General features: G+C 42.1%; 1 protein-coding gene across 3 annotated transcripts in view; it reads right to left on the bottom strand.

Moving 5' to 3' along the window:
* Positions 1 to 26826, bottom strand: part of LOC118815269 (tripartite motif-containing protein 67) — a 59406-nt gene extending 32580 nt beyond the window's left edge. For 2 of the 3 annotated variants that reach the window (XM_036581268.1, XM_036581270.1), the window contains exons 1-2: positions 25943 to 26826; positions 3090 to 3185 (exon numbers count right to left, since the gene is read on the bottom strand). In XM_036581268.1, the coding sequence (XP_036437161.1) occupies positions 3090 to 3185; positions 25943 to 26764 (918 nt within the window). In that variant the 5' untranslated portion in view covers positions 26765 to 26826. The remainder of the gene's footprint in view (positions 1 to 3089; positions 3186 to 25942) is intronic. The other variant, XM_036581271.1, reaches the window with a different exon arrangement.
* Positions 26827 to 27486: the final 660 nt, after the last annotated feature.

Here is a 27486-nt window from a genome sequence, read left to right as displayed (position 1 = left end):
TCCCATACTGCCCTGCCTGCCTGTTCAGCTACACAGTGTAACTTGAGCGGGTCGAGAGAAGTTTTGAAGAAGTATTTACTGAAAAGATTTAGGTGACTATTCTAGTGTTAGCCTTGTCGCTGCAGTGCTAACCTAAAGAACCAAAATGTAGACACCAGACATGTCTTGGCTAAACGACCACATCTGGGGTTACCGGAAAACTCTAGATTTGATTCTTCACTGAACAATTCCCACAAAAGGCTCATATAATGGAAAACTGAATTTTCCATGCTTTCTTTGAAATAACAGAAAAAACTTTACTAAAGTTTCAAAAAGTCCAGTTCATATGCAGAAACTAAGTGGTCTGAATCCACTGTTTTTATGATGTCACCAGTGCTAACACAGCTACACATATCCAAACTCCAGCAGCACTGCTGTGTCTGATCCACTCAGACCAGCGCAACACACACTAACACACCACCACCACGTCAGTGTTACTGCAGTGCTGAGAATGATCCACCACCCAAATAGTACCTGCTCTGTGAGGGTCCATGGGGGTCCTGACCACTGAAGAACAGGGTAAAAGGGGGCTAACAAAGTATCAGAGAAACAGATGGACTACAGTCTGTAACTGTAGAACTACAAAGTGCACCTATATAGTAAGTGGAGCTGATAAAATGGACAATGAGTGTAGAAACAAGCAGGTGGTCATGATGTTATGCCTGATTGGTGTATATATCTTAAAGGCACAGTAACAAAACCAGCCTGATTGGTTCAAATGATAACGATGGTCACGTAAAAATGAATTATGATTGTTTTTGCTGCATAAAACCACAAACGGACTTCAGGGGAGAAAAATAAAACACAAGAAAAATGTAGGATATGGGCCCTTTAAGTCACCTCCAATAAACGTGTTTATGTGATGACACTCTATGACATTATCTATAAAAACGGATGCAAGTCCAGGCAAAATGGCTGTGGATGGATGTGGCTGTTGCTTTTAGCTAAGCTACGCACCATGAAGCAAACTTCACATACCAAACATGTCTTTACTGATTGGTTGCATTTAAGGTAAAACTGTGTAAATTTGATTTTTGGCTGAACTGTCGCTTTAACGATGATGAAAAGACGTCCTAAAGCTAGTCCACAGTAGGCACTGATCTTTCTTGACATACTGTAAGAGCTCAGTGGATATGACAGTGCAGAGAGAGACAGAGAGAGACAGCAAGAGAGAGAGAGAGAGGGAGAGGGAGAGAGAGAGAGATAGCGAGAGAGAGAGGGACAGCAAGAGAGAGAGAGAGAGAGAGACAGCAAGAGAGAGAGAGAGAGAGGGAGAGAGAGGGAGAGAGAGAGAGAGACAGTGAGAGAGAGAGAGAGAGAGAGGGAGAGAGAGAGAGAGAGACAGCGCGTGAGAGAGAGAGGGAGAGAGAGAGAGAGAGAGAGAGAGAGACAGCAAGAGAGAGAGAGAGAGAGAGGGAGAGAGAGGGAGAGAGAGAGAGAGAGAGAGAGAGAGAGAGAGAGAGAGAGAGAGGGAGAGAGATAGCGAGCGAGAGAGAGAGAGAGGGAGGGAGAGAGAGAGAGAGAGAGAGAGACAGTGAGAGAGAGAGAGAGAGAGGGATAGCAAGAGAGAGAGAGAGAGAGAAAGAGAGAGAGAGACAGCAAGAGAGAGAGAGAGAGGGAGAGAGGGAGAGAGAGAGACAGCGAGAGAGAGAGAGAGAGAGAGAGAGAGAGAGGGAGAGAAAGAGAGTCCCAGTGGACTGCAGCATAATGCTGATCACAGTGGCACTTTACGAGAGCGAGCTGAAATGGCTGCACATGCACTCATGTCCCTCTCTCTGTGCCTGCTGGGCAGTATGAAGGGGCTTTAAACTCTCGGCTGGACTAAAAATAATCCTGACCCCTATAATCCTGTTCCAGCTCCACATAAAACAGCTCACGAAAAACCTCCATCACTGCAAACGCATCACTGACCCACATCCACATCCACACTGAACTCTTATTGATCTGCGCACGGAGCGAACGCTTTATTTTAACGGCATCTGTTAAATATTCATATCTGGCCCCTCCAGCAACTCAGATACTCTGCTCGTACATGCAGAGGGAACCGTCACATGACCCGTTCTGCTCATGTGTGATCATGGCGTGTTTGGTATGCGGTACATCACTGGGACTGTGGATGTTTTCACTTCAAACGGGGTTTGTTTATCGAGCCAAAAAAGCACTGAGTGTTGACTAGAACGGCAGATATTTTCCTAATGTATATGAAATTTTGTGTTTTTAAATGTTAATGTTTTTCAGTATTCCTCTGTTTTTTCAATAAACAGCTAAAGGAAGTTTAAGGGGACTGGCCAGTTTGTATGTCTTGTTATATCAGCAACATGGCTGAAAAAACACTAGAGGGTGCTGCAAAACAGCAATAAAATGGCTTAAAAAAATTAAATTTGTTTTTTTACCATTTCTGCTATAATTTCATTTAATTTTGGAAATTATAAGGATGTATTCAATTTTACAATAAAATAGATTTTCATTTTTCTACAGTAAACAGATTTTGGGCCATAAGATGTTAGCATTACTGCTACTGAGTGATGATTGGTTGGCATTACTGCTACTGAGTGCTGACTAGTTGGCATTACTGCTACTGAGTGATGATTTGTTGGCATTACTGATACTGACTGCTGATTGGTTGGCATTGCTGCTACTGACTGCTGATTATTTAGCATTACTGATACTGAGTGCTGATTGGTTGGCATTACTGATACTGAGTGTTGATTGGATAACATTATTGCTACTGAGTGCTGATTGGTTAGCATTACTGCTACTGAGTGCTGATTGGTTAACATTACTGCTACTGAGTGCTGATTAGTTAGCATTACTGCCACTGAGTGCTGATTGGTTGGTATTACTGCTACTGAGTGCTGATTGGTTGGCATTACTCCTACTGTGTGCTTACTGGTTGGCAATACTAGTACTGAATGCTGATTGGTTGGCATTACTGCTACTAAAATGAAAATGGATATATATTAAAATTCCACACAGTATTTTGAAATGTATATATACGTATATATACTTAATGTCTGGGTCATGTGTCAGCTCATAAATCCACAACCTACCTGTATCTGCTGTAGCAGGTTCTTTAGCTGCACCAGGAACTCCTTGGCATCCTTTGCTTTATCAGACACTCCATTCAAGGCCTGGGACAGCTGGCACTGCAGATAAACACACACACATATACATGCATGCGTGAGTTAAGGACGAATGTGTGTTACATTTACAATGTATGCCATAAAACATCTCATTACAGAGTCATTGGCTGAATGCAGGATGACCCTTCCAGTTTATTTCAAACAGCCTACTTGACATGTTCCACCGTAGGATGACTAATAGGCAGAATGGGGGAGGGTAACAGCCTCCGTAATGAACAACAGCACGCCAGCCGATCTGAAGCCTGGCCAGGCACGCCTCGACTCAGAACAGGCCCAAGAACCGAGGCCCTGCCAGGCTAGCATAGCACAGAGCTCCGAGAGATAAAGCACTGCATTCCTCAGAGCCAAACAAAAAATCCCCCTGCCTGCCAACCCAGCCAACAGCAGCAATCCCAAGTGCTGTGTTGTTGAGCTACATCTGTTTGTTGGCATGTCCGGAATATTCTCCTCCCCTTAGATCCAGCCTGCCAAGACCTGCTTCGGAACATTCTGATGCTAACTGCTAACACTGGAGCACTAGATTTCAAAGAACTCTGGAGCTGGACCATCAGAGCGTGTACAACATGTACTTTCTCATTTAATAACCACAGAAGACCCAACATGATGAGGCTGATTAAAAATACATGGGAAAAATGCTCATATAATAGATTTATGAGTCATTGTAGCCTTCAGGAGAATAGCTGGAACCATGTGCTAAAGACCCTCCAAAGGACAGTGAGCACTGGAGAGTCTTTCCAAGCAAATTTACATGAACCATCTGATACTGACCGTATGCTAAGATGACCATCAGATTTTTATCACTTACATTTTCATTAGCTGTCCACGCTGTTATGTGTATTTACATCAGTTTGTTTTTTAAAGTTAGACAGGAAATGTATTCATTGCAAGTAGTCAGCTAGATATTATCACTGCCAGAACAAAGATCTTTTTATTTCCAGTGTATGTTATTTTAATTGCCCTTTGCATTACATCAAACTCCATAAAGAATAGACTAACAGAAATGGTCCAAAACTGCTTAGAATAAAGTCTTATTACATTTATATTGTTCTACTCTACAGTAAAGTTAGCGTTTTAGAGATGCAAGGTTTGTCAACAGTGACGATGTAGTCGCTCGATTAGAAAAAATCAGTAAAGTTGACCAACATAAAGCCTTTAAAAGTTCTTCAACAGCTTGTTTTACACATTTAGTTACTAAATGAGATCCTTGTGAGTTGTAAAAGTATACCACTTTGTTTCACATGGGCCTGTTTTTGTTGTGCCATTTTGCTAATTACCCACCCCTTCACATCACGCAACGTAAGCAGGTCTTAGGAAAGATGAGCAACGAAACCCACCAGATTCTCTAACAATAGCCAGAAGTCCAGCATACTTCAAATGGTCAATCAACCAATGGAACTAACAAGAAATGTAAACTTGTACCCACTAATTAGTGTTGCATGCGTACAAACTGCATGCGTAATCATCACGCAGTTGCCTGAAACAGCGGAAATTAAGAAAATGTTTTTTTGCCTGATAATAATATAAAACGATAACAATACACAAACACTGTAAACTGGTGTGCTGATGCTAACAGGCCAAAACATTCAGCAAATCTCCATCAGCTTCCAACGGTTTACCAGTTAGCGTTAGCTCATTAGCACAGAAGTCCAGAAAGGCCATAAGGTAGTTATCATTTTCTGGACCGTTATACTGAGATTACGACTTAATTATCTCGTGATCTCAAGGTAACAACTTAACCGTCTTGTGATGTCAAGATAAGAAACCATGGCTATAAAACCATGGTATGTTTGTGGCTTAATTATCTCGTGATCTCAAGGTAACAAAAGTTATCCGGAGATCAAGACTTAATTATCTTGTGATCTCAAGGTAACAAAAGTTATCCCGAGATCAAGACTTAATTATCTTGTGATCTCAAGACAACTTAATTATCTTGTGATCTCAAGGTAACAAAAGTTATCTTGAGATCAAGACCTAATTATCTTGTGATCTCAAGATAACAACTTAATTATCTTGTGATCTCAAGGTAACAACTTAACTGTATTGTGATGTGAAGATAAGAAACCATGGCTATAAAACCATGGTATGTTTGTGGCTTAATTATCTTGTGATCTCAAGGTAACAAAAGTTATCCTGAGATCAAGACTTAATTATCTTGTGATCTCAAGGTAACAAAAGTTATCCTGAGATCAAGACTTAATTATCTTGTGATCTCAAGACAACAACTTAATTATCTTGTGATCTCAAGGTAACAAAAGTTATCCTGAGATCAAGACTTAATTATCTTGTGATCTCAAGACAACAACTTAATTATCTTGTGATCTCAAGGTAACAAAAGTTATCTTGAGATCAAGACCTAATTATCTTGTGATCTCAAGACAACAACTTAATTATCTGGTAATCTTGAGACAATAAACGCTTGTTATCTTGAAATCACAAGTTAATCAAGTTGTGATCTCAAGATAACAATCCAGAAAGTTAGTAACAGCTCATGGCCTCTCCGGACTTCCGTACCATCAGTGCCTCTGAAAAGCTTCCTGTACTCATCCAAAATGAAAACCTACCTATTTTCTCCTCGGCTGTTACTGAGCATTAAAATATTTAAAAGGTTTTAAAATTTTAACCTCCAGGTCTGTCATCTAAAACGTGAGCTAATATAAGTCCGTTTATTTTTTAACTTTTTTGTGGACTTTTTCTCCTCTCTGGTTAACCGGACATCCACTCATTAACTCTTACGGATCCTCGAATCTGTCATTTCACTGAATCGCTGGACAGTTTTCTACCTGACATTCCATAACAAACACCCAAGAAGTGACTTCAGTATTCAGATACAGGCACCTGGTACTTAAGTGTCTGTGCACCTCAAACCACATCTTAATCTTAAACAGACTTCCTTGGTTTCCGACTATGATCTATAAACATGGACGGAATTACAGACATAATCCCGGCTTTGAGATGGTTTGCTGTCTGTGCTGGTTACTTTGGAGGGTGTGGATATTTAGCCGACACTGCTCAGGGCCTGTGGGCTCGTATGCTGATTAGCGATGGATGACGATGATTGCTCAGCCCTGAGAGACCTTGGTCTTCATCTTCACACACATTACCATACACATGCACACACACTCCTCTCCCACCTGCTCGTCTTCCTCTGGGCCTTCCTGGACTGTCTGACGATCAGCAGGGTCTTAAACAAACCAGCCCTCAACACTCCACACACACTCTCAAGACACACACACACACAAACCCACACCTCCTCGCTCCATTAATGTGCCATCTGCCTCGACAAGCTGTCCAGTCCACTAACAAGACTGCGATGGGTCCCCCTCCTCACGGCTCACTGCTCCCACTGTGAGTGTGTAGACGCTAGGACACTACCAGGGTCAGTGGTGCAGTAGGTTGGCCGCTCCACCCCTTGGCCTGGCCCTCTTTTTCATCTGTCAGGCTTAACTACTTCACATAGTCAGCGATGATCATGCTCGCCATTATCTACTAGAGTTTAGGGCTGAACAATTAATCGCTTTCATATCGAAATCGCAATTTAAATAAGTGCAAGTTTCAAATCGCAAGAGCCACAATTTTAATTATTTTTAATTGTTTAATAATATAAATTTAACCCAATTAAGTAAACCTTGTGAACTGGTAGTTCAGCACTAGTTAGTTAGTTCTCCCATTTTTTTTAAGCACACACTTAAAAAATATGGTTCTTCAAGGGTTCTACAGCAATATATATAGAATATACAGAACCACAAACACCGAAAGAACCCTTTGCATGATTAAAGGGTTCTTTGCATTGTGAAAGGGTTCTTCAGATTGATGGAGAATGTGTTGAATGTGGTTCTTTATAGCACCAAACAGGGTTCTTCTATTGTTACAAGCTTGACATCGTAATAATAGAAGAACCTTTTTGGTGCTACATAGAACCGTTTTCAAATTTCAAATCTTTCTCTCTAATAAACCCATAACTGTAAATTAAGTTTTACATTTAAATTTACAGTTTTAAATTTTTCCCTCATGAATTTAACTTCAGATACTCTTATTATTAAATACTGCTTCATGTATAATTGCATGTAAATCGCAATATTAGTCTGAAAAATCTCAATCAGATATTTTCCCCACATCGTTCATCCCTGCTAGGCTTCATAAATTTTCATCTTTCGGACCTTTTCTGAAGACTTGACCTTGCTTCTTGGCCAGATGCACCTCCTGAGACCACAGGTTATTGATTTCTCCTCAGAACAGCTGTTTAGTTGGAGTCACTTGACCATGCATGCTGTTAACTAGTCACGCTAATAACTTTGTTAAGTGAAACAAGTCTTGGAACATCTTGAAATCGTATTAAATCTAGTCAACATGTCTTATTTTTCCATTACGAGATTGGAAGAATATTATAAGAACTCACTCCTCCTAGTTTTAAATCTGGTTCTTGTTATCATTTTGTTTATTTCAATGTCATTTTGATTGTTTCAAGTCATAACACTTCAGAAACAGGCAGATAATCGGAATAATCTCATAACATTCTTTCAACAACAGCCTCATAATGAGAAACATACATATTGCTGTTGTGGGAACAAAACCTCATATCTCAAAAATGGTAACTTTACAGGAGAAGGAAAAAACCTACTTTACTTTTAATGTAAGTCTATGGAACCAGATTTTTTTCCGAGTCACTTTTGGGTCATTTCTTTTGGTCCATTCATCATGAAAATTACCTACAATGTAAAGGGTAACAGGGATTTTCAAATTATGTCGAAAAGCTGAAAAATGTAAAAAATGGAGATGCGAGGTTTTCTTCCTCTTTTTTCTTTGTTTTTCTTTCTTTTTTGCGGTGTAATTTATTATTAAGTTTGTTTTTCTCTGCATGAAAACAATACAAAACCGGAATGACTCCAGAGCCTGAATCCCAGAGCCAGAGAGCTGGCTAGCGTCCCGCTAATTCAGCCACATATGGAAAACTGCCTGGCACATTTGGCACACCGGATCAAATTATGCCCTTGGTGTTTGAAAACAGCACGGCGAGAGGAGTAACGCAGGAATATGGCGAGAGCAGAACAGAGGAATACTGTCGGAATAAACTGTGAATGGCATTGGAAATAATTCGGAAATACATAGGAAATTAGGAATGTGATTCTTTGAACATACTTTCAGTATTTCTCCAAAACGTCTGTATGATTTAGTCAATGGAGTGTAAACAAAGTCATTCAGAGTGGTTTAATTTTAAATGCTGCATTGTACAATATTAAAAATGATGGTTCTTTAAGGGTTCTTTAGTAAAGAAAATGGTTCTACGTAAAACCGTGAACACTCAAAGAACCCTTTGCATGATTAAAGGGTTCTTTGCATCATGAAAGCGTTCTTCAGATTGATTGTGAATGTGCTGTAGATGGTTCTATACAGAACCTTTTTGAAAGTGGTTCTATACAGCACCCAAAAGGGTTCTTCTATTGTTACAGTGTCAAGCTTGTAATAATAGAATAACCCTTTTCGGTGTTTTCAAAAAGGTTCTGCATAGAACCATCTAGAGCACATTGATGCACATAGCACCACAAGCAAAACAAGAACACTTTTGGGTGCTATATAGAACCCTTTTCAAAAAGGTTCTACATAGAACCATCTATAGCACATTTATGCACATTTTCCTTCAATCTGAAGAACATTTTCATGATGCAAAGAATTGTTTAATTATGCAGAGGGTTCTAGATAGCACCCTAAAGTGTTCTTGTTTTGTTACAAGCTTGACAATAGAAGGACCGTTTTGGGTGCACGAATGTGCTGTAGACGGTTCTGTGTAGAACCTTTTTGATAACACCCAAAAGGGTTCTTCTATTGTTACAATGTCAAGCTTATGACAAAACCAGAACACTTTTGGGTGCTATATAGAACACTTTTCAAAAAGAACCATCTTCAGCACACATATGCACATTTTTAAAGACCCCTCTTTTTAACAGTGTAGAGAAGTGCAGCAATGGTGATTTCTTCACAGTGGTGGTGAGAGGAACCAGGGGTCACGGTGTCTCCACTTCAAATAAAGCCATTTTATTTGCTATCCAAACTGACCAGTGGTCATTTATGTGTCTTCTCTACAATAGACCGTTTCACATCAAACCACTCTGAATGACTTTGTTTACATATAAACAATTTCAGTTATGCAGAAATATAAGATTAGTGGAATTCCCCTTTAACTGGAACAGTGCAGTAATAATATAAGAGGGATAAGTGGAAATAATAAAGGAGTGAGTTTAGTCTGAGCAGCATGCTGAAGTGTGTGTGTGTGTGTGTGTGTGTGTGTGTGTGTCTGTGTGTGTGTAGTGCGTGTGTGTGTGTGTGTGTAGAGCTGAATCAGAGTGCTCTCTGAAACGCTGTAATGAAATGAGGCGTCCTCTTTTATCCTCCCTGCATCCGTCCTGCTGAAAAGACTAAGTGCTATTATCCCATTATCTAATTCAACAGAACAATGGAGTGATGAGAGATAGAGAGAGAGAGAGAGAGAGAGAGAGAGAGAGAGAGAGAGATATACAGAGAGAGAGAGAGAGAAAGAGATACAGATAAAGATACAGAGAGAGCAAGTGATACAGAGAAAGAGAGATGCAGTAAGAGCGATACAGAAAGGAGAGAGACCCAGAGACAGAGAGATGCAGAGAGAGTGATACAGAGAGAGAGACCCAGAGGTGTATATATGTACATATATATATATATAGAGAGAGAGAGAGAGAGTCAGAGATACAGAGAGAGAGAGAGAGAGAGAGAGAGAGAGAGAGAGAGAGGACACTTCAGGGCAGTGTGTGACATTTATAGCCGCTGTGTGTTGTTTTCAGACTAATGGGCTCGGCAGGTCTGTGTGTGTGTGTGTGTGTGTGTGTGTGTGTGTGTGAGAGTGTGTGTGTGTGTGTGTGTGTGTGTGAGCAATTCAAGACAATAGAAATAAATGCTGATGAAGGAGTGACCTTCATTATGACTCTGCAGAACAAATACACACAAACACACACACACTCACACACACACACACACACACACACACACACACACAGTGGGTCAAATCAGACTCTCTCTCTCTCTCTCTCTCTCTTTCTATCTCTATCTGTATCTAGTGGAGGTTAGTGGAACCAATCACCGCCCAACTCACCCAAATCCCCCACCTCTCTCTCTCTCTCTCTTTCTCTCACTATGTTATTCTCTTTATTAGCCCCCCCTTCCCGAATTCCAGCCACATTAAAGCCTCTGTAGCCTTTAGCAGAAGGACAGCAGCAGTAAAGCCATGTTTCAGTGATTGAGGCTCTGGAGACTGATTAGAATACTACACTACTGCATCACCCATCAGTCATACATGCGTAAAGGCTCTGCTTTATTAAATATTGATAGGAGTTCTAGCTTTTCAGCAGTGAATATGCAGCAGAAAGCTCAGGCCGTCATCCGCTGCCTCATATTCCTTCTGTTCCTTTCAACGGAGCAGACCTGGCAGGAAGCTGGACGGCCAAGAGGTCCCACTTTCTGTGCGTAAGTTTCCTCCAAACTCTCACAGCTTCGTTTAGCAGTGTAACCATAGTAACAGGATGGAGCAGCGGAGCCGTACACGCTGCGTGTGGGTTCCTACTTGCTCTTGTTCCATAAATAGCTGAATGATTTTCAGGCTTTTCTGCCTTTGCGTGCGATCCCTCGCCGGCCTCCGCTACAGCCGTAACGTAAAGCTCCCTGCTTACGGAGGAACGGCAGACGTGGGAGACAAAACAGGCCTTTTTCAGCATAAAGCATCGCTCTGAGATGATTAAACATGCTAAAAAAAAGGGGTTTTAAATCAGCAATCAAATCTGTGACTCATTAACCACCTCATTATGTGAAATACACTGAAGTTAATGAAGTGGGTTGATTAGTTCAAGCATGTTTTCAAGTCCATTATCAGTTCCATGAAGAGTTCGTAGCTTTCAATACAGTGTATAAGGGAGAAAAATCTGTCCTTCAAGCTTAAAGGGGTATCCCACCAAATGTTCAAAATTTCTCCATAATTAAATGGTTAAGATGTACACAAAGAGCGGTTCAAAGCAAAATGCTCAGAACTGTGCACCCTGGTGGTGATGGGAACCAGACGTCTGAAGAGTTTAATGCCTCTGAAGGATTCCTCACAGAAAGTTATTATATCTAAATGTTTATGAATATGTTGCCCAATGCCTAATTCAATGTTTTCTGATAATTATGAGAAAAGTTTTCGACTTAGAATTTATTTTTCTAAAATATATTCATGATGAAGGGATAAATGCAGGACATTATAAGGCAAAATGGTTTCCAATGCAACTTTTTTTCCCACCATTATAAACTTCGCACACGAAAAACTCAGAAGACACATGTAGGCCCAGAGGAGGTTTCGTATAGTGAATAAAGTGGCTGTATTTGTGATTTAGACATCGTGACCCCTGGTTCCCATCACCACCACTGTAAAGAAGTCAGAAAGTTTCTCTACAATGAACCAATCACATCAAACCACTCTGAATGACCTTGTTTACACCTCATGATTGAATAATCCAGTTTTGATTTTTTTTTATTTGTGGAATTCCCCTTGAAATACAGTATCAGCCTCAACACAGTGTGTGAAAACACTTTAAGTAAGTGGAAAAATATTTCATTTTTAGGAAAATGGGCATCTTTACACGTCTGTAAGGACATTCCATGTAGCTCCATCTCTGCATGCTACATAAAAGTCATGCGTTAACACTACGTACATCAGTTCAGTACAAAACATTAATAAAAAAAACGTAATAATTTATCTGTGTACTTGAGCTTTGCTTTTCAGTGAGTCACACCAAATTATTTAGCCATTAAAAATCTAATTCCGTTACACGTGACACAATAAAGAGGAAACAACATCATTTAAGCCTTTTAGGGAAGTTTAAAATGGGTAAATTTTTAAATTCTACAATGATAATTTGTTGTTTCCTCCCTGATGGACAGACAGGGTCCATCGAGCTGGACAGCTGGACAGACAGAACTTTTTTTTGCAATATTCACAAACAAGTACGAAGCCATACTGGTGACATCCATTATTAATAAAAACACACTTAGAACGTTTTTTGCGAAACAAGACATTCAATCGTGGCAATGACTTAATTACGACTTAGATAATATCTCCTTTCATGTCTTAATTATCTCGTTTCCAATACTCACTAAGTCGTGGCTGTGCATTATTTTTATTAAGAAAGGATGTCATCAGCAGGACTGCGTGAAGAAACGTAATTAAGTTTGCTTAATTACTGCTCTTCATTTTATTTTTTTTGTATTGTTGTCATGAGTCGCAGTTTTTGAGCTTGAACTATGAAACTCTGCAGGATCACAGAGTCTATACAGGAATAATGCACCTAGCAACACCTTAGCAACCACCTGGGAAACCATATCAATGGCCGAGCAACACCTTCGCAACTACCTGGGATGCCATGTTAGCAGTTTAGCCTCCTTCACAACTTCATTGCAATGGGGTTGTACTTTTTTAGTGCTGTCCGGAAAAAAAAAATTCCCACTTATGAATCTGGGAAAATCTGTTTTTGGTAAATCAATACATAATTTGAGGATTTCTTGACATGAAAACATTCAAATGACTATCTGAGGAAAGTGTCATTCAGCGACTCCAGTGTTGGTTCAATGTCAATTAACAACGAACTAGATTTAGACAAGGCAGAAAAATATATCAGTTTCTGAGTATTATAAGTAACAATTTTTCACAGTTGCACACCAAATTTAAGGAGGTACATTTAAGGAGGGTGGGGAGCGGTAATTCCCAAGTGGAATGTTGCTTAGGGCCTCCATATGGTCAGAAACGGCCCTGGATCGAGAATATCTGTTGAAAAGATATGAGCACGTTAGCTGTTTTATGGCACTGCTTGCGTATTTCAACAGTAACCAGTCTGATTCTGGTTTAACTATGTACTGTGCTTTTGCTTCTATAGAAACTGTTTCCCTGGTGACATATCGCTGGTAGGCAAGAGAGAGAGAGAGAGAGAGAGAGATGTTTCATTTCAGATACATTAACCTACATTCTCCTCTCTCTACTGTGCCTGTGTGCTCCTGTCTTCACTCTCGGTCTGGACTGCTGTGGCCAAAACGCTGTCAGAAGAAAACCCTGTATTTGCAAAGAATTCACTTTAAAGGAGACGGAAAACACATTTTAATATTATCATAATTCTGTGAGTGAGATATAGAGCTGAACGATTTGGGGAAAATATCTAGTTGCGATTTTTCTGATAAATCCTGCGACTTAAACTGTGATTATTTTCTATAAACTGAAGTTCAGGCCTGTTTTTTTGCCATGAAGATCAGAATATCCACCTTTTCTGTTTGAGGTTTGACTCCTGAATGCAGTGAGCCAAACTGCCAGTAAGTTGTGGTTGTGACGTCATAACACAGGGGGGTTTGGCTGCCTCTGATTGGTCTAACTTATCTACAGGCAGTTTGGAAGCTCTGTGATATACAGTTAAATTTCCCCTCTTAAACTTAAGATGGCACTGTTGATAATGTAGACCACAATTTTTAAAGAACTGCAGCTTTTGCGATTTAAAAAATGACTCTCCTAAATTGCTATTTTGATATAAACACGATTGATCTTTCAGCCCTAGTGACATATAGTCTTTCTGATTGGTTTGATGTGAAATGGTTCACTGCAGAGAAACTTACTGAGACACATTTTAGGCCAGATCCAGGCGTCACAATGTCCACAACCCAAAAACACTCATTTTATTTACTATTCAAAAGCACCAGTGAAGCTACACGCGTCTTTTTATATGTGACGGCAAACCAGAAGAAAATCTGGAAAAAAAAACATTTTCTTAGGATCCTATGTTGTCTTAATATGTCCTGCATGTACCTCTCTGCCACGAATGGATTTTAAAAATATATTTTAGGCGGAAAACGTATCGCAAAATGATCATGAACAATGTCTCAGGTGGGCGGCACGGTGGTGCAGTGGGTAGCGCTGTCGCCTCACAGCAACGGGGGCCTCTCCCCGTGTCCGCGTGGGTTTCCTCCCACAGTCCAAAGACATGCAGTCAGGCCAACTGGACATGCTTAAATTGCCCCCTAGGTGTGTGTGATCGTGTATGTATGTATGTCTGTCTGTCTGCCCTGCGATGGACTGACGACCTGTCCAGGGTGTATCCTGCCTTCCGCCCCATGACAGCTGGGATAGGCTCCAGCACCCCACCGCGACCCAGAAGGATAAGCGGTTTAGATGATGTATGGAATGTCTCAGGTGGTGTCTTTTAGAAGCATTAAACCCTTAGGACGTCTGGTTCCTATCACCACCACTGTGTGTCCAGAACGAAGCATTTCTCACCAAATCACTCTCGATGACTTTATTTACAGCTTAACTAATTCATTTAGCAGAAAATAAAAAAGGTGAAATTCCTCTTTTATGTAGGTTAATTTTATTCTAAATAAGTTCATCATGAAAGGTTCACAGAATGTAAAGAGCATGTAAAGCTGCCATTGTCTGATGTTTATTCAAAACATCTTTTTCACTCCAATACATTTTCTTTTAAAGGCTCCTATAGACTAATATGATACATACAATATCACTCATTAAAGGCTGTAACCGGGCCTTAAAGGGCAATTCCACCCATTTTTCTAAATCTCTTCATAAGTCAATTGTTTAAATATGATTCACAGTGGTTTGATGTGAAATGTTCCAAGTCAGAATTGTTCACAGTGGTGGTGATGGGAACCAGACATCAAAAGAGTTTAATGCCCCTAAAAACTCCCTCACAGAAAGTTTTTATATTACATGGTTATGAAGATGCTGCCTGATGCCCAAGACATGTTTTGAGATAAGATTTTGGGCGTCAATGTACATCCATTAATCTGTAAAGTTACGCAGTTATAGTATTGTTCTCATTTTTAACCAATCCAGTATCAGTGTTGTACCGGTCATCAGCCACACTGCTCTGTAAACATCAGTACCGGCATTGAAAAAAGGAAACGTATCAGTCGACCACTATGCTGGGTTATTACAGACACTACACAGCATTATTAAAACTCTCACTGACCCTCTCGCTCTCCCTCCGCAATCACGAGCAGGTAACAGTGATATAGGTGTACTCGCAGGGGACTCAGCGGGAGATGAAGTGAAGGAAAGTGGTATTTTCATCACTTCATTATGTTCTGAAAAGGAACACAAGCCCCCTCAGGCTGGACCGCAGCTGTTTTTCGAGCTTTTTAATATTTGATCAGAACAGAGCCGGATACTTGTCTGTGTGGGTGTGAGTGCCTCAGCTTTTAAAACTCTTCACAGGACTTCCACATCTCTGCTGTTTACTGTGGAGAGCTAATCTCTGCAGATACAGCCACAGAATGAAGCTACTATGAAATAACACTCTCAATGACTACTTTATTATAAGCCCCTCCCTCGTAGGTCCTCTGTGCTGGTGTACAATCAGAGACTGTCCTGGAGTCAGAAACTGACCAATGGTGAATGGGCACATTGACACATTGTGCAACTAATGAGTGGAAGTATAAGATAGGTGATTCAAAATAAAGTGGCCAGTAAGCAGAAGTGTGATGCAGGTGTTTCCAGTAAAGTGGCCAGTGAGTGGAAATGTGAGGTAGGTGTTTCTAATAAAGTGGCCAGTGAGTGAAAGTACAAAGTAGGTGTTTCCAATAAAGTGGCCAGTAAGCAGAAGTGTGATGCAGGTGTTTCCAGTAAAGTGGCCAGTGAGTGGAAATGTGAGGTAGGTGTTTCTAATAAAGTGGCCAGTGAGTGAAAGTACAAGGTGGGTGTTTCCAATAAAGTGGCCAGTAAGCAGAAGTGTGATGCAGGTGTTTCCAGTAAAGTGGCCAGTGAGTGGAAATGTGAGGTAGGTGTTTCTAATAAAGTGGCCAGTGAGTGAAAGTACAAGGTGGGTGTTTCCAATAAAGTGGCCAGTAAGCAGAAGTGTGATGCAGGTGTTTCCAGTAAAGTGGCCAGTGAGTGGAAATGTGAGGTAGGTGTTTCTAATAAAGTGGCCAGTGAGTGAAAGTACAAGGTGGGTGTTTCCAATAAAGTGGCCAGTAAGCAGAAGTGTGATGCAGGTGTTTCCAGTAAAGTGGCCAGTGGGTGGAAATGTGAGGTAGGTGTTTCTAATAAAGTGGCCAGTGAGTGAAAGTACAAGGTAGGTGTTTCCAATAAAGTGGCCAGTAAGCATAAGTGTGATGCAGGTGTTTCCAGTAAAGTGGCCAGTGAGTGGAAATGTGAGGTAGGTGTTTCTAATAAAGTGGCCAGTGAGTGAAAGTACAAGGTGGGTGTTTCCAATAAAGTGGCCAGTAAGCAGAAGTGTGATGCAGGTGTTTCCAGTAAAGTGGCCAGTGAGTGGAAATGTGAGGTAGGTGTTTCTAATAAAGTGGCCAGTGAGTGAAAGTACAAGGTAGGTATTTCCAATAAAGTGGCCAGTAAGCAGAAGTGTGATGCAGGTGTTTCCAGTAAAGTGGCCAGTGGGTGGAAGTATAAGGTAGATGTTTCTAATAAAGTGGCCAGTGAGAGGATTTACAAGGTGGGTGTTTCTAATAAAGTGTATATTTCATGCACATGAAATGATATATTATGAGACATTCCAACAGGCCAAACATCAGCACAGTGATGTATCTACCATTACACACATCTGTCAGTTCTACAGAGTGACTCACAGAGACTCACAGAGACTCATAGAGACTCACAGAGAGATCTGCAGTGTTGCCTGAGGCCAGAACAAACCTTTGCTCTTCCTCACAGTGAACTGCTTTACCAAGAATGCATGAACAGTTACGCTTCAGCCAAATATCTATTTCTCATCATTTTCCTCATTAGCCCAAATCTAAAGGATCAGCCAAGACATTTGGTAATATAAGCTTATACCCACCAGTTAACACCCATCAGCTAACTTCATTAGCCTTGTAGTTGTAATGCAAAGCTAAATTTCAGACACCAAACATGTCCTGGCTGATCGATACAACAGTAGCTCATTCAGTGTGGATTTAAATATTACAAACTGTTCCCTGAAAAGATAGACAGATAGACAGACAGACAGACAGACAGACAGATAGATAGATAGATAGATAGATTGGTTGATTGACAGCAAGGACATAAAATAAGAAAATAAAGATAAATAAGGCCAAAGATGTAAAGATAAACACAATAAAATAGTACATACAGAGATACCAATGCAAAATGAAATGATATATGGAGAAACGATGAAAAATATCTCAGTCTCAGTCTCAGTCTTAGTCTTAGGGAGGAGAGGAGGGACTTACGCATCTGACTTCCTGTAAAAGTATTTTAGATACTGTATTCAATATTTCAAATAAATAAGTAAATAAAATGATAAATAATGTAATATAATGATATAATTAGTGATGTCAAAGTTACTGTACTATCCTAGTTTGACCCTTCAAACCATACAGTCCCACCCTGAGGCCCATCAATAAACCCAGTAATAAACACATTTGGATCAAATGTATTTCACTGCTGTTTAAATAAAAAAAATCTAATCTGAGCAAATAAGACATGAAATGAATTGTGATTCATTATTTCATTTACATTAATTGTTTGTCAAGGAATCTAAAGACGTGATCTCCACTTTTAAAACATGATCATTTATTATAATTTAATCCACATTGTTACACAACTTTCTCAGTTATGTGTTCAGTCACCATTCGGAACACACTTTTATGTTTATTATGCTTATTAAAACTTTTTCTTATTGTTTACTTACAGCTTCCTATCGTCCTACTAATTATTTGACATTATGAAGCTGAACAGGACTAACATACAATCCTTTTACACGTTTATCTCAAATCAAGTTGGCTTTATATTATTGAAAAACAGATTTCAAACACGATATTTTTAAACGTTTGGAGTTTATACGTTTGAGCTATGTGTGTGCATCTATTTATTGTCCGAACATTCACATTCACGCAGCAGCACCACCCTGCCACCTGTCCCCCAGCACAGCATCTAAATCCCACCCTGATTGAAAAGTCTGAGGCCACTATTTGTGGTCAGGGTCAGGGTCACTCTAGTTTGCTTGGACAGAGATCAGAGGGGTCAGAGTTTAAGCAGCACTGTGATGAGGCGATCACTGCTGGTCAGGCAGGAACAGAGAGGGTCAGTGTAAACACACAGCCGGTGAGCAATCGAACGCAGTCAGTCCAGACCAGCATCTGATCCAGCTCTCTTTTCTTGTTGAATGTCATGGCCAAATCAATGGCATTCCAATCAATAACGATGGGAGCTTCGCTCTTCAAAGCGACAGTTTGGTGAAGAAGTTTTCTTCTTTAGTTTTGCACTAAAGCTACAAGGCTAAAGCAGCTAATAAGTAATACAACATATAATATAACATGGGACAGTCCTGGGCTGGAGGTTGGGGAACCAGAAGGTCGCTGGTTTGATCCCCTGAGCCGACAGTACGTGACTGAGGTGCCCTTGAGCAAGGCGCCTTACCCCCAACTGCTCCCTGGGCACTGAGGATAGGGCTGCCCACCGCTCCAGGCAAGTGTGCTCACTGCCCCCTAGTGTGTGTCTTCACACGTGTGTATGTGGTGTTTCACTGCATGGATAGTTAGATTGCAGAGGTGAAATTTCCCCATTATGGGACTAATAAGGGTCACTTAATCTTAATATAAGCTTATATTCCATCAATTAACAGTGTGCAAACTGCATGCCTAAATCATAGGGCTGAAAGATTTATCGCAAACTTCAGACACCAGACATGTCTTCACTCACTGACTCCGTTCAGGATAAGAGAGAAATGCTGTAAATTTCTTGGCTGGCCAAACTATCGCTTTAAGGTTGGACTCAAGGCCACGGCTGAGCTCGCCTGTGCGCTGCCCCAAACGGGGTTCATCTGGACTCGGGCTACTGAGTAAACATCAGCCAATTACGGCCATGAGACATACTAGCTCACAGTGAAGTGCACTGAGGACGGTCTGCAGCAGTCGACTCCATTTCAACGTTAATTCTACGTGACGCCGTTGATTTGCCGTCCGATGAGTAACGCTGAGTCAACAGTCTAAGCGCTTTGGCCCCGGGGGGGTAAACACTGCCACGTTCACGTCGTCCCCCCATCTCTAACAGCACTGAAATACACATACGGCCGAGCCTCCGAGGCCTTAAAGAACAAATCACAATCAAACTCACATCCCCCCCGAAAAGGAGGAGAGACTTACATCTTCTGCTCTCTCATAGAAGAGCTTTGCACAGAGAGAGAGAGAGAGAGAGAGAGAGAGAGAGAGAGAGAGAGAGAGGGAGAGAGAGAGAGAGAGGAAATAAAGAGAGCACAAGAGGGGGGAAAAGAAAAAGAGAGAACAGAGCAAAAATAAAAAAAGAAATGGGAGATGGAAAGAAGAATAAAAAAGAGAAAGAAGGACAAAATGAAAGAAAGAAAAAACAGAGAGAGAGAGGAATAGAAGAGCAGGAGAGAAGGAAGGACAAAGAAAAGGAGGGAAAGAGAGATATAGACAGAGGAAATAAAGAAAAAAAAGAAAGAAAGAAAGAAAGAAAAGCAGAGCAAGACAACAGAAGAAAAGAGAGAGGAGAGAGCAGGAGTGAGGAAAGAGATATAGAGAGGAAATAATGAGAAAATAAGAAAGAAAGAAAGAGAAATAAAGAAACTGGAGAAAGAGAAAGAATTAAAAAGAAAGGAGAAAGAGAAAAAAGAGAAGTACAGACAGAGAAAAAAGAGAAAAAGAGAGAAAAAGAAAGAAACAAAGAAAGAAACAAAGAAAAAAACAGAGCGAGAGAGAGGAATAGAAGGAAGACAGCAGGAGAGAGAAAGACAAAGAAAAAGAGGGAAAGATACAGACCGAAGAAATACAGAGAAAGAAAGAAAGAAAGAGAGAAAGAAAGACAGAACAGAGAGTGTGAGAGAGAGGAATAGAATAAAAGTGAGAGAGCACGAGAGAGGGAAAAAAGAAATTAAATACAGAAAGAAAGACAGAAAGAAAGAAAGAAAGAGACAGAAAGAATAAAGAAGGAGCAGAAAGAACAAAGAAAGAAAGAAATGGGAGACAGAGATGGGAGACTGACAAATAAAAGGAGAAAGAGAAAAAAGGAAGAAAGGAAGAAAACAGAGTGAGAGAGAGAACGAGAGAGAGAGAGAGAGAGAGAGAAAGAGAGAGTCTGAGGAGGGATGAGACACAAAGAGCCGTTCGTATTATTTCGCCAAATGACATGACAAGAGATTTATGCCCCCCCCCGCCCTTCTTCAACTCCACACACTCATCTATTTCTCTCTCTCACTGTCTCTAACTCTCTCTCTCTCATTCTCTCTCTCTATCTCTCTCTCTTTCTCCCTTTCTTTCTCACATACAAGCAAAATTTTAATTAAACTAAAAAATAAAAACACAAACGATTTCTGAGAGCTTTAAACTACACTCTCTACTTCACTCATCTTCTCTGTCCACTCCATTTTCCCTTTCTCTCTCTCGTTCTTCCTCTCTCTCTCTCTCTCTCTCTCTCTCTCTCTCTCCACTGTTCATGTTTACGTAAGAATGTGGATCTCTGATCTCGAATTGCTCCAACATCAAATCTCTATTTTCAGCAGGAAACAGTTTGATGCGTCTCTTTTGGTACAAACGTGACTGAAAGCACTGTTTACACAGTCGAGGAACATCGACAGTAAAACACTGTTCCCTTCGAAATAGCCTGAAAATCGTGCTCTGGCCATTATAATTGACTCTGCCTCTCCACTGATGCACCTGAATCACCACCATCCTGCATCATGCTGCACCTGAACACTTCTAATACATCATACTGGTAAGTATTTTATATAACAGCAAGTATTATTAGTATCTCATTTTTGCGGATTAATATTCAGAATAGATTATGTCAGCTGTAATTGTGAGGCTCTTCGAGAGGCCGTGTCAGTAAGTAAGAGTCGTCCATGCATTATTCATTCAAGCTCATCACATATTTACAGTCTGCCACATGTACAGGGCTTTAGAGGGACTGAATGGTGGAAGAGTGTGCATCATTACCGCAGTGCCAGGGCCGGTTCTGAACGGCCAAAACAAACAACTCCTCGCTTGTAGAGAGAGTGCTGGGAGTGACTGAGCCCCTCTTTCACGCTCTCTTAAAGAGCCATGCTTTATATAGAAACACAAGATCAGACTGTAAATGAAATTATAATGTTTATTTCATTTATAATACAGACGCAGCCTTATAGTTTACACTTGTTTACTTTTATATAGATATTGCACTTTTTGTTTATTTTCTTATTTATGTCTTCTAAGAAAATGTGCCAGTTATCGCTTCCACAAGCACTGCTGTCTCTTACAGAGAACATCAGCCACGTTTACATGCAGCCTAATAACCCATTAATAATCCACTAATAGCTCGGTCGGAATAGACTAGTCCAATTGAGGCCATCCTGAATACAATTTCTATAAACAAGGTGTGTAAATAATCCCGTAAATAATCTGTTAAATAGAAGAATAATATCCGTGTAAACACCTGTATCTGATTACATTCCCTATCGGAAAGTTTAAGTCCGTTCTGATCATGTTCGTCGTGTCATAGCGAAAGTTTATACTGTTCAGCATGGCAGAGCAGAAACTGGTCTGCAGAGGAGGCGCAGTTTATGCTCTGATCTTTTAAAGACGGCGGTGGGACGGACGTCCAGCTTATGTGTCTCAGAACACGACGTCTTCCTCTCGGCCTTCTTTAATAAGGACATGTGAAGGACGTTTTCCTGAGTCTGACGTCATTTTAAAGTAAGTAAAAACACAAGCACTGCTCACTGCTGCTCGTCTCACTCTGACTGGACCTCACGTGATGCTCATTGTCATGGTAACGTCTACACTAAGCGGTGCTCTATGCATGCGCATCATTTTGGATCTGATTACTTGTAGTGAGCATGTAAACGGAGATTTTCCATCAGATTGTTGAGTAGAGTGAGAATATAAACACCTCAGTCTTAATCTATAATTGGAATGTATTCAATCAGATTGGCAAAAATCTTTGCATGTAAACACAGCCAATGAGAATAACATGTGAAAAAAAAAATGTGGAAAAAAAAATTTATAAATAAAGAATTGTTATGAGTTATGTTAGCATTTCTTTTCCAATTCTGTATCAAAATAATTATCTTGAAATCTGAACATCATTACACCCCTAGAAGATTCCCATTTTTTTTTATTTAGGGCAGGGGTGTCAAACTCAACCACTCAATGGGAACTACACACCTGGCATCCTTTCTTTGATGCAGGTTCACTAAAATTTCGGCTCAATCTGAGCTGCTGAGCTGACGTTAGGTGTTTATGTTGGTTGGACTGCAGCTGAAATGCAGTTGGTGTGTTTGGTGACATGACTGGTGTGGAACTGTGTAGAACTGAGGTGTAACCGCTGTCCCACAGGCTGTTGTTGGGGTAGGAGAGTCAGAGTGCACTTTACACTGCAGTGCATGCTGGGGACTGTAGTGCAGAACATTGTGAAACTAGCTAATATTAACAGAAAATGAAAATGGTTTTGCGGCCCGGGTTGGATTATGTCGTGGGCCTGATCTGGCCCACAGGCCTTGTGTCTGACACACGGGAATAAGGGGGATTGGATAATTTGAGTAGCACTGTTGCCTCACAGCAAGAAGAGCCTGGGTTCAATTCCCCGGCCAGGCAACCAGGGTCCGTTCAGAGTGGACTTTGCGTGTTCTCCCCTGTGTCTGCGTGGGTTTCGTCCCACAGTCCAAAGACATGCAGTCAGGCCAACTGGAGATGCTAAATTGCCCCTAGGTGTGAGTGTGTATGTGTGTCTGTCTGCCCTGTGATGGACTGGCGACCTGTCCAGGGTGTTTCCTGCCTTCTGCCCAATTAACGCTGGGATAGGCTCCAGCATCCCCAGTGACCCAGAAGGATAAGCAGCTTAGAAGATGGATGGATGGATAATGCTCGTCCTTACCACCAACGCTGCTTGCTTCAGGTAAGCTCCATCTACTGGCACAAATGCAAACGTCACGGCATCAGTATTCTCTATTGATATCGATACTGTATTTGGGTCCAATGCCAATATGGTCTCAGTATCTATGCAACGCTTATAACAACATTATTAACAGATTAATGATATTCCACAACAGCTGAAGTTTTCACTCCAGTCTGCTCCTGTTTTCAATTACATTCTGTTTTCATTTTCACCCCCCGTTTTTAATCCCCTCATTACCGTAACGGCCTTCAGCGCTGGTGAATGACAAACAAGTCTCATGTTTGTCGACCCGGCGCTCCGAACTGAACCCAATCAGGCAAAGAAGTGCGATTACAGACTCAATCTGTCCTGCAGGGGAGAAAAGCTTCTAAATTCGTTTGTCAATTTGACGGCTTTATGCAGTAAAATCATGCATTCAGCTGCATCCAAATCCATTACTCTGTGTGTGTGTGGAGGAGAGAGAGGCTGGATCCGGGCTGAGTCACACACACACACACACACACACACACTCATACACACACACACTCCTCTTCCTCCCACAAACTGGTGACCTACTCCCACAGATTCAAATTACACACACGGAGCTGCAGGCACAGTTTGCGTCAATGGAGTAAAAACCACACACGCAAAACAGCTCAGCGAGGCTCCCAGCGAGAGAGACACACAATTTGATGTTGATTGTGTTTTTTTATTTGTGCACAGAGCGAGAGGTCAGCGATGCTAAGCCACACACAGCTGGCACTACAGTGACCAAAGCAGAGGCTGGAACTCAAAGCTAATCTATTATCTGTTCCATGATTGGCTATTAAAAAGAGGAATCTGGGAAAAGAGCATGTGTGACACACATGTGATATATGTAACGATGTAATGATGCACAAAATTCAACATTTGATTCATTACCATATGATGGTGGCTCAATATGATACACTTTTTATAAATACAGCTAACATAAGGAGTCCCAAATATAAGCCTTGTGTTCATATGTCAATGTTAATCTGTTCATGTTTGCACACACGCATGCACGCCAGGGGCACAGCAATGCACATATTTCCAGGTTTGATGCAATTTTCAATTCTGAGATCAAGATCTATTCCACACAGATTGGTTTGGCTCAGATAAACAAAAGATCAATGCCGGCCGTGCGGCTCTGTAACACAATTAACATAAAAAAATTACAATTCCTAGAATTTATGATGCATAACATCATATAACACACCATGCAATGCCAGCACAAGCTTAGGCATAATCTGGGTCAGGGCAACTGTCACTTCTTGTTGATGCAGCACTTTATAGTGCTGGTTAAACGTCTTAAGAGTATTGGATAAACACCTTACAGTGTTGGAATGACACCTTATAGGACTGGATTGACAGCTACAGTGCTGGAATGACACTACAGTGTTAGATAAATACCTTACAGTGTTGGTTGAACATCTACATTGTTGGAACAACACCTTACAGTGTTAAATAAATATCTTGCAGTGCTGGATAAACACCCTACAGTGTTGGATGAACATGTAGTGTCAAATGAACACCTTAGTGTGTTGGTTGAACATCTACAGTATTGAAATGACACCATATGGTGTTGGATGAACACTTACAGTGTTAGAATGACACTTCACAGTGTGAGATGAACACCTACAGTGTTGGAATAACTCCTTATAGTGTTGGATGAACACCTTAACACATTGGTTGAACATCTATATTGTTGGAACGACACCTTATAGTGTTTGATGAACACCTTACAGTGTTGGATGAACACTTATAGTGTTAGAATGACACTTCACAGTGTTAGATGCACACCTACAGTGTTGGAAGAACTCCTTATAGTGTTGGATGAACGCCTTAACGCATTGGCGGAACATCTATACAGTTGGAACGACACCTTATAGTGTTTGGTAAACACCTTACAGTGTTGGATGAACACCTACAGTGTTGACACCTAATAGTACTGGATAAACAGCTTATAGAGTTGGTTGAACATTTACATTGTCGGAAAGACACTAGAGTTCAATTAACATTTTGCAGTGTCGGATAAACGTCTTACACTGTTAGATGAACACCTACAGTGTTGATACGACACTGTTGCTGGAATGACACTTTATGGTGTTGGATGAACAGCTTACAGTGTTGGAAAAATACCTTACAGTGTTGGATAAACACCTTACAGTGTTGGAATGACACCATATAGTGTTGGTTAACACCTTACAGTGTTGGATAGTGTTTGATAAACATCTTAATCTGTTAGATGAACACTTACAGTGTTGAACAAACAGTTTACTATGTTGGATTAACACTATGGTGTTGGAATGATACCTGACAATGTTGGATAAACACCTTGCAATGCTGAATGAACAGCTACAGTGTGTTCACTCAACAATGCAGTTGTTCATTCAACACAGTAGGAGTTTATCAACATCGTAAGGTGTTCATAAAACACCGTAATGTGTTTACTTAACACTGTAAAACATTTAACCAATATTATAAGGTGTTATTCCAATACTGTAGGAGCTAATTCAAGTGTTCATACAACACTATAAGGCATCATTCCAACAATGAAGGTGTTTATCCAACACTAAGATGTTCATTCAACACTGTACGGTGTTAGTCCAACACTATAAGGCGTCAGTCCAACACCTGTAGCGGTTAATTCAACACTGTAATGTGTTTAACCAACACCTTAAGGTGTTTATCCAAGACCACAGTGTAACTGCAACACTGTAAGGTGTTGATCCAACACTGTAGGTATTCAACATGGTGAGTGCTAATTCAACACTACGAACACTACAGGTGTTGGTACTGCACTATGAGACTGAATAAACACCGCGCACAGTGATCAGCAGTGCAGGTGTTGATTCTCCTCTCTGTCTCTTACCTTATGCTGCTTCCACATGACCGCCAGCGGCTTCACGTCGTGTTTGCCGTGTTTGCCGTCCTCCACACACACGTAGCACACGGGCGTCCTGCAGCTCGCGCAGTACGCGCTGAGGTTCTCGGTCTCGTGCTCCACACAGGTCGAGGGCGCGCGGGCGGCCGCGGCGGCGGCACTGACGACGTTGTTGGCCGCGTTGTTGTTGGCTGTGGGCTGCTGCTGCTGCGCGAGCGTCGCGGGCGGCACGAGCCGGTGCTTGGCGAGCGGTCCGCGCGCGGGATGGCACCTCTGCTGGCACGCGGTGCAGTAGGACACGTCGCACTGCTCGCACGTGACGGTGGCGTCGGGCGGGTTGCGGTCGCACAGCTGGCACTTGACGGCGCGCGCGCGGCCCTGCCGGTGGCGCGCCACCACGGCCTCCAGGAGGCGGTTGCGCGGGAAGGCGCGGAGCCCGCGCTCGTCCAGCGACACGCTGCGGTGGCACAGCGGGCACGTGACGGAGCAGTGGCGCGCCGCGACCAGCGCGGGCGGCGGCGGGAACACGCGCACCCCGTTCGGCGACTTGGCGCACGGCGTGTACGAGCCGTAGCCGCTGTCCGTCTCGCTGTGCGTGCTCATCTTGTCCACGTCCAGGTAGTCGTAGTCCGGGGCTCCCGAGGCCGCCGCCGCGCGCCCGTGCGACGCCGCGTGAGGGGGGGTCTCGCCCTCCGGGGTCTGCACGGCGATGCTCCGCGCGCAGCCCGCGCACACGTTGTGCGAGCAGGGCAGGATGATGGGGTCCGTGAAGAGGGAGCCGCACACGGGGCACTTCAGTTCCTCCTCCATCGCGGCGCAGCGGAGAAACAGTGAGAGACGGAGCCGAACAGCACCTGCTCCGCTCGGACAGCTCCCCCACACACGCACCGCGGGGTTCCTTTTCCCACCCGTATTCGGCGCAAGACCCGCCCCTTCACGCGCTGGGATTGGTCACTGATGAGCAGCTCATCATTCTAGAACGCCAAGCTGTTGGAACGTTCTAGAACGCTTGACTATCAGTAGCTAGTTGCCCACGCTCAAAAGCAGCCCGAGGTTCCAGAATGCCAGGCCACCAAGCGTTCTAGAACGCTATTTCCTCAAGCTCCGCCCCCTTGCGCGTCACGATTGGCTGGTAGCATTCCGGCCGTCGCGCTACGATTGGCTGCTACTCCGTACTCGCCTGGAGAAGCGTTCTAGAACGAGCTGTCTCTGTGTATGAACTACTAGCCAATCGTAGCACGTTCTAGAACGCTGCTGCTCGCTGAGTACCGCCTGCCAGCCAATCGTAGCGCAGTAAGGCGAGGCTTGCCTGAAAACGGGTGGGATGAAAAAAAAAACCAACTCCTGTCCGCGCATGCGCTTCAAGCGCAGGCTCGTGGATGTTGTAGTCCGGCCGGATTCGAATCCAAACGCGGTTCAATGACCGCTGGAGTTCCCTTCTTTGGCCTAAAAACTACAAATCCCATAATCCTCAGTAGTTAAACGTGAAAAGGACGCAGGCTAAAAGAGGAAAATCTATTACGGTCCGGCAC

This window comes from Colossoma macropomum, unplaced genomic scaffold, assembly GCF_904425465.1.
Source record: "Colossoma macropomum unplaced genomic scaffold, Colossoma_macropomum, whole genome shotgun sequence".
In the NCBI taxonomy this organism is placed as follows: domain Eukaryota; kingdom Metazoa; phylum Chordata; class Actinopteri; order Characiformes; family Serrasalmidae; genus Colossoma; species Colossoma macropomum.
This window is presented reverse-complemented; position numbering and strand designations above follow the sequence as displayed.